An 8708-nucleotide genomic window follows, 5' to 3' on the forward strand; every position below is an offset into this window, starting at 1 on the left:
TGGTCTATCCAAGAAGTTCCACGTTATAATCGACAGGTCTTGTAACATGTACAGAATAAAGTAGATTAAACGCTGTGCAGCAACTGTAGAAACAATAGAAATAGAATAAGAGTAGAACGGACATTGAGCCGTGTGGTTCATTTGACTAGTTCATAAGGAAAAATGGCAATTGTTCTTGCAAACACTACACAAAAGTCTCCATGCTCTCTAACCCTCCGCTGCAGGATTGTCACCTAAGTGCATCTGTAACTTTCTGCAACTGTACACGTAACAATGGCCGCCGCCAGGACCACCCTGCTCTGTCTGAACAGGAACGTCCGTTCTACTCTCTTTTCTACTTCTATCATATAAGCACATAGCTATAAGCTAGCTTGAAGTAAGTTGCTTGCTGTCAAAACGCTTGAAAGCCCTCCAGCAATGATTTTTATGTTTTCCCTATAGCTTTTATCTCACAACATCAAAAGGAACAACTGTTTTTCTTCATATTTGGCCGACCCTAAGACGCCAGGCCAAGCAGGAATCCTCCAATGAAACCACTTGTGACAACGATGTTCTTCTTCACAAACACTTGAGACTGAAAAACACAGAAAAATACACAGTCAGTACATAAAGTAAAGTTGCAATCTATTCTGGACTGACATGTATTCACACGGAAATGCAATGCAGCTTTCAAGTTGAGTACGTTTTCTTATTATGTACCACATAAAAACAAAAACAAAAAAAACAGGAACAAACCTGAGTCACACAAAAGGAAAGAAGGTGAAATATTATTAAAATCCTGTCAGTGAGAATTGAAAAAATGGGTGTAGGATGGATGAAAAATCAGCATGTTTGACTCTTTAACTCATTTGAAGGCGAGTACAGCCATTTTACAGTCCAGCCCAGGGTGGTTAAACATACGGCCCGTGGGCCTGAACCGACCCGCCAAAGGGTCCAATTGCCCGCCAGATGACTAAGCAAAAAGTGTGAAAATGGTGGCAAAGTGTTTAATTCCAATTACAAATTCACCACTTTAATATCAGAGAATATCAGTTCTTTTTCTGTAGATTTACAACTTTAGTCTAAGAAAGTCTGAATTTTTCCTGGGAATATTACCTCTCCATCTTGGGTCTGTAACATCATTATCTTTCTGCCTACAATGATAATACGTACATGATATGCTTCATTGACCCCAAAGAGAAATTTGTTTTGGACTGTCTGTTCCGCAGCTTTACAAAGACAACACATACTCTCACGCAACACAACCCATGATCTCATGTGCGTTAGATAGGTCCCTATAGAGTAAGCACATTAACTTCTTCTTCCAAAGGCCTTAGAACGCGGTCGTAGCCGAAGCATCTTGTGTTTGCCTACATCAATCTGAGAAGAAACTGTGGAATCAAAGGTTTCTGATCTTTGAGTCGTTTACCGGTCCGGCCCCCTTAAAGATGAAATTAGGGGGATGTGGTCTATGAACTAATGAGTTTTACACCCCGGGGCTAGCTACAGGTAGTAAGTTAAAAAAGTAATTGTTTTTTCAACACTGATTTTTCCAATTTTGACTGTAATTTGTGTCAATACTATCGGCAAAGTTCCACATCCGGGACTGCTTTGGTGCTGCAAGAGATCCCACCAGATGACTGTCTTTTCGCATGGATGTCTGTCCCCTTCCTCCATCTTTGTGTTGGCGTTCTAACCTCCGGTGGATTTCTGAGGACTATGGTTACCTGGTCCCCAGATCTCTGCAGGGTAAATCCAGACAGCTAGCTAGACCATCTGTCCAATCGCAGTTTTCTGTTGCACGAGTAAAACTACTTTTGAATGACATGTACATGTACGTGTACATGTACGTGTACATGTACCGTGGTGCCGTCCGGCGCTCAGAGCTGCCCAAGATGATTGTGATTGGTTTAAAGAAATGCCAATAAAGCAGAGCTTGTTTTTCTCCAATCCCAGAATGGTGGGTGGACTAGCCAGACCCTCCTCCGCAGAACTGTGCAGGAAGGTCTGGCAATGCAAGACCATGTCAATACTGACAGGATACACGGGGAGAAGAGAGGGGGGGTATGACATGCAATTCAAAATCAAACAAGGCACGCTGGGGTTATTTGGCAAGCGGTTTGATCACGAGAAGGTACCAAATGTACGTTATTTCTTCAAGACTGGTAGCTAAGTTCTGATCTCTGTGGGAAAGTGAAAACAAAACACACAAAATTCTCACCTTTTCAAAAAATGTGTTTATCTCGGGGCCTGCCTGGTTGGTGCCCTTCTTTAACTGCTTCTTAGCTTTGTTGACATCCTTCTCTACTCTCTTCCAGTCCACTTGGATGTAGCCACTGTTGTTGGCAATCTGGGGAAAGAGTCAGGCAAGGTAGACATAGATGAGGCAGATTCACCATCTTTTTTTTGTATTCTGTTGATAGGTTTAAGGTCCTCGCACACTGAAAACGAACGAAAGCTCAGTGTGTCAATCATGTTTAGACACTGCCTCCAAAAATGATCATAAAAAGAATTCGGACCACGTTGAATTTCCTGTTCTTTCTGCATCCGGAGTAGTGTTAATTATGTCACCTATTTTTAATTTAGACTTAGTCCTCAGTGTTAGTTTTAGTCATATTCTGTCATTCACGGTTTTTTGTTAGTCAAGTTTTAGTCGACTGAAAGTCTCTTCATTTTAGTCAAAAGAGAACACGCCGAATGTCCTGATGAGCCGTGGCTGAATCTGATTGAACTGCGCTTAGTGGGGGGGGAAAACACTGGGAACCAAGCGACGGGCCTGATTGGAACAGGCACACGCTGATACGGGCGCTGCACTAGTTCTATCTCATGATGAAAAAGTAAAAAAAAAAAAAGACAATTGTGGACAAAAATGAAGAGAGATTTTATCTTAGTTTTTATTTCATGCAAAACATTTTAGTCTTGTCTTTTTTCATCAACAATCATACATGTTAATTTAGTCTTAGTCAGCATTTTTAGACATTAGTGCAGTCTCATCATCTTCTTGTCTTCGTCATGAAAAAAAAAAGGTCGTTGACGAACAATATTTAGTCTCGTCTGACAAAATTAACACTAATCCAGGGCAAGCATTTGGAGAAGAAGCCATGAGCCTTTTCAGAAATGCAGCACAGAAAGACACTCGCAACTCTTCTACAGCATAGACATACACACGGATAGCTCAAGATTGGCTCACTTGGCTTAAGAAAGTCGGCATGTATGTTAACGCAAAGTCATGTTACCAACGCAACAACGCGCAGGCAGAGAGGACAGCCCAGCGAGGAAAACGCTTCTGCCAACAGAGAGAAGCGAGGGATAAGGTGTGGGAGAAAGAGAGAGAGGCAGAGTGACATGCAGTGTAGCATTTTGTATTGTTTTTACAATTTGTTTCGCAACGGATTAATAAATACGCATCGGACTCAGTGTGCACGGTTTTAGGACGACAGAGGCGAAAAAAGAGAATTGGAAAATTTGAGACTCAGTGTGCAAGGACCTTTAGCCCGTACACGTTTATGCCTCAGGATATAAGAATACCTGCAACAGCAGAAGACCTCCACCTACAGATGTAGCAGCAACTTTTCCAACCTTCTGGAAGAGATATCCTGCACACCTAACATTAAATCAAGACAAAGCATGACAGTTAATCTAGCATAAATAATAACTTCAACATCCTTAAAATGGAAATTCTGTATTAACCATGTACTATTACACTACTTACACCTTGATACTGTGCATGCATCGATATGCAAACGCATCTTTACTGATCCCTATTGTTACCCGGTTTATGTTTTTGCATTCTGCACTCAACCATTCAGCCTTGTTTTTCTTAAGATAAACCGCTGTTTCTTTCTCATTTGTGTTTAAAAGGTGCCTTGCCACACGTATTTATTTGCTCTGTGGTAATGTCTGAAGCTCTACCATGGACTCTGTAACATTGTTTGTGGAAAAAATGCCTTGATTGGTATAGAAAGCCTGCAGGAAGACTTGGCTTGATTTGTGCCAGTTCTCATTCCAATTCAACGAGCTGAGATGCTAGACTCTGATTGGCTAACAGGCAGCCAACGAGAGCCTGACTATCAGCATCCTTGCAACTGGGAGAGCTCATGAATAGTAATGAGCTCAGGCAACATGATGTCAGACTGACCAGCTGTTGTGATTGGCCTGATTTCTCCTCTTATTTTTTTTTCAGTGACTAGAGCTTAAAGGAGGTAGGCGTTCTCACACACACACACACACACACACACACACACACACACACACACACACACACACACACACACACACTTAAAAAAATGCAAGTAAAAAACAATATTGTGTGGCAGAGCAACTTTAATATGCTAAGTTTACGATGTATGCACAATTCACCGAGGCACGTACAATATGTGTAACTTACTTTCTGATATTTTTTAGAATCCATACTGATGACCTGATCTTGTCCTGTTATTTCGTTGGATTTGCACCTTATTGTTATCTTAGACCTTTATATTTGCAACCATTTTGTATTGCAACAGGTGCACGGCCATTTCCCTTGGTATAGGTGCCAATAATGTGGGTGCTCCAGAGCTCAAGCACCCACAGAAACTAATGAGCACCCATGGAGGAAAACATAATTGGTGCCTGCGTCCCTTAGGATAGTTAAAATGTGCCGCTTATCTTAAATGACAACGGTAAGATTTAGCATGACAATGAATGGACCCAACTCAACGAGAAGCACCTGAAGGCAGGACAATGCATTACCAAAGAGAATATTTACCATCCACTCACTCCCCCGATGGCTAGCTGCGTTGCTACGGAGTATTTCTCCGCTACGGGGCCAGAGTTCTTTCCGAAAAGGCGGTTCCACCATCGCTGACGTTTGGCATATTCTGTCAGGTCCACGACCTTGTCGTAAATCTCATCTACAATCTCCTCTACAAGGAAAAATAAAAACACATCAGCATTCATTAGCAACATGTATGGAAGCCCATGTCTGCCAGTGTGAGGACTAAAGATCCTGGGAGTCATTAAAGGGAGAAACATTCTCAAATAACTTAATATTAAGGGTGGGAATCACCAAACGCCTCCCGAAACGATATCATCACGATATTTATGCCACGATACTATTGCAAATTTAAAACTATTGCAATATATCGTAATTTAAAACCTTTTTTCAAACTTCTAATTTTTCGCAATTTCAAATGATGTCCCCGAAAGGAAACTAATCCTTTAGTCCTGTGTTCGTTCATTTTACTTCAATTTTATTGCAACAAAATGCAGACACATACAGTTTAAAATTAAAGATCCATACTTGGCGCCTTTGTATCGATACAGTATTGCCACTGAAAATATTGCAATACTATATTAGTTTCTTCCCCCAAACCTACTTAACATGTCAAAATAATGACAAAAAAAATGTCAAAATAATGACTTAAAATCCAATATTGCTATGTGAAACAGTACTAACAAAAGCAGTTGAGTAATCTAGAGAATGAATAGAGAGATAGAGAGCAGTGCTATTAACGTTAGTTAAACCAAGGCGAGAAAACATCGTTCCCTGAACAGGGAGCGCTCTTATATTCAACTCTATGTTGAATTTGTTCAGTGAAAGAATATTGGAAATTATTTTCTTTCATGTTTTAAATTCAAGAAGCAATTTGTTGTATATGAGCAGATTACAGAAATCAGCAAAAGGCAGAACTCAGTACACCTTGAACATCTATTTATTTATCGCAAGTAATATCGTTATCGCAGTATTTACAACGTAAATAGCAGCCCTGCTGTCTATCTGGACCATCTTGTTATGGAAACAGGTCTCGGTAGTTTGCTTCTCATTATCCAGCTGTCAAAAAAACACTGGCTGTAGGGCGTCTTTTTCAGAGAAGTTGTACTTTTTTTTTTAACTTAAAGTGCTCCAAGCTTTTTTTGACACATTCAGCAAAAATCTCCTCACCATCCTACTACTACTGGGAGTAGCTCAGTCTGTAGGGAGCTGGGTTGGAACCGGAGGGTTGCTGGTCCAAATCCCCATACATACCAAAGTATGGCGGTGGACTGGTAGCTGGAGAGGTGCCAGTTCACCTCCTGGGCCTTTCTACGGGCAGCCCCCTCACGCTGGCATCTCTCTGTTTAGTTAGTGCCTACGTAGGGAATTATCTAACTAACTAAACTAACTAAACATTGTGTAATTCAGGCCTGTGTGTAATAACAGATTGAAAGCATTGTATTTCCACTTGCAGGATTGATAAAGTATACATAAGATGGGGTGGCAGTAGCTCAGTTCGCAGGGAGTTGGGTTGGGAACCGGAGGGTCACCGGTTCAAGTCCGCGTAAGTACGGAGCGTGGATTGTTGGCTGCAGAGATGCCACTTCACCTCCTGGGCACTGCCAGGTGCTGTTGAGCAAGGCACCGTACCCCCCCAACCGCTCAAGGCGCTGGTTCAGCTGTTAGCCCACTCACTCTGACATCTCTCCATTAGAGCATTTATAGATCCTGAGTATCCTGTGTGTGTGTGTGTGTAGTTCAGGACTGTGTGTGATTACTAACAAAATGTGGACAAAGAGTGTAAATTGTAATTTCCCCATTAGGGATCAATAAACAGATTAAAATTAATTATTATTTTTCGCTAGCTGCCTGTCCCCAGAACATGCTAAGCGGAGGGAATTACGTATAGGCAATTTGTGTTTTATGATGATAGAATTACTGATTATTTAAATGGAGTCTGGTTGGTATGGTGATGGCGATTTTGATGGCGATTTTTCGTTGGATCGGGAAACCCTGGGTTGACTGGACTAGTCGTTGGATCGGGAAACCCTGGGTTGACTGGACTAGTCGTTGGATCGGGAAACACTGGGTTGACTGGACTAGTCGTTGGATCGGGAAACACTGGGTTGAATGGACTAGTCGTTGGAATGGGGAAACCCTGGGTTGACTGACTAGTTGTTAACAACCGTTGTGACACAGCTTATGCAGGGCCGCGGTTGTTAGGTTAGTGAAGCCGGGTAACTGAAAGAAATCCAGAGCATGTGGTTCTTGATTCATAGTACAGGCCTGAGGTTGGCCCAGTTAATGGACGCGGGAACTAGGGGTGCGGAGGGTGCTGCAGCGCCCCCCCCCCCCCTTAGCAAAAGGTAGACAAACTACAACCATGATTAATAATGACACATTTATTTTAATGAATTGATTATTTATATTAACATACTCCCATTAAATTATTTGATTATACAGTTTGGTTGGGAAGAGTACAGAAGTTAGCTTGCCTTTAACAAAAAAGCGCATTTAAGGTTTCTTCACAAATCAATCACAGGCTTAAAAAAACCTAACAGAAGTCAGAAAACTCAACTGTAGCTAAAAGAAGTGGCAGCAGCACGTCTCCACATGTCACTCCCACAGCGACCCCGCTAGCATCAGACCACGAGGCAGCTAACTTTTGATTTAATCGAATTCAGTGATGTGTTTTATGCCCTCGTATTTTGCGGCTCAGTGTTTGAGCTCTGTGTCTATATCCTGTGTTACACCATTTCTAGTTTTGCCCTGTCTTGGGTTTTGGATTTATTTCAGTTTTTTGGATGCGTGGGGGTTGACTTTGGCTGAAAATGTCATTTTCGAAAGTTTGTCAGCATCATCCCCAACTCAAAATCTGTTCCGCGGCCATGGCCCGGTTTGTTTTCGTTGCCAATTGTGGAGCCTGGGCTGTCTACGGAGACAGATTTTTTTTTTTTTTTTAATTCATTTTATTTTCTTTTTTACAGTGTGTTCAAGGGACAATAAGCTAAATAGTGAAGGAGATGTTTGCTGTATGTGACAAAAATGTTGTGTGACATTGCATAGAGCACCCTTTAAACAAGGGCTCAGGACTGTTTTGAAAACACGTTTCCTTCATTGCTTTATGCTGGCAGCTTAAAAAAAATTGCACTTGGTGGTTATTTTAAGATACTTTCTCATTAACCCGAGATAATAGGTCATTATGTTTGAGAAAATTCCTCCTTATAATGACAAACAGGCTGTTATTTTTTTTCCATCACGTTGGCAGAAATGGGCTTCCATAGCGAAGGGATGCCATGCAGTAGGGACTGGCTAAAAACAAAGGCTGTTAAAAGACGAAGAAGTCAGCACTGCCATTTTACGTTGTACGTTGTTTACATGAATACAGTTAGTAAAGACTTAACACATTTCGAACGCGATGACGCCGTTACCTGGTAACATGCAAAACGTAAAGCTAAGCGACAGTTAAAAGGCAGCTTAAAAAGTTAGCTTTACACGCTACGTCTTAAGATAACGGGGTATCGTCGGGAGGGAAGTCACAGTTTTAAAGACACACACGTGTGACATTAAAAGTTTTAAAAAGCGCCTCGTGTGTACTGAGTACTCAGAGTGGCTGTCGTGTCGGTTCAGACGCAGATGTAATTAGTTGATAGGCCTGCTTACCCTTGTCGCGGTTCGCCATTTTGCAGCGAGCTGGGCTGGTCTGTCCTCAGATGCCTGCTGCACGTCCGGCGTCATTTGAATAATTTTGACAGCCCAAGTAAAGGAAACCGAGAGGTGAGCCATTAAGATAATAATTATAACATGTAATAAGAACACAAAGTGTAAGCAGGGGTATTATAATTATGTATTTAAAAAATAAAACAAGCAAAACAAATACTAATAGGCCTATCACTAACAAACAAATATACATGCATAAAATAGGTTGTCTATCTATCTATCTATCTATCTATCTATCTATCTATCTGTCTATGGACACTAGGCCTATCACTAA

At 41.4% G+C, this 8708-nt stretch overlaps 1 protein-coding gene across 1 annotated transcript; it reads right to left on the reverse strand.

Moving 5' to 3' along the window:
- Positions 1 to 443: 443 nt before the first annotated feature.
- Positions 444 to 8440, reverse strand: fundc1 (FUN14 domain containing 1). The gene is made up of 5 exons (XM_034885963.1): positions 8378 to 8440; positions 4727 to 4883; positions 3508 to 3583; positions 2201 to 2329; positions 444 to 574 (listed from the first exon to the last, which is right to left on the reverse strand). Exons 1-5 carry the CDS (start codon positions 8394 to 8396, stop codon positions 497 to 499), a joined length of 459 nt encoding a protein of 152 aa, XP_034741854.1. The 5' UTR covers positions 8397 to 8440; the 3' UTR covers positions 444 to 496.
- Between the last annotated feature and the right edge of the window lie 268 nt (positions 8441 to 8708).

This window comes from Etheostoma cragini, chromosome 11 (genome assembly GCF_013103735.1).
Source record: "Etheostoma cragini isolate CJK2018 chromosome 11, CSU_Ecrag_1.0, whole genome shotgun sequence".
Classification (NCBI taxonomy): domain Eukaryota; kingdom Metazoa; phylum Chordata; class Actinopteri; order Perciformes; family Percidae; genus Etheostoma; species Etheostoma cragini.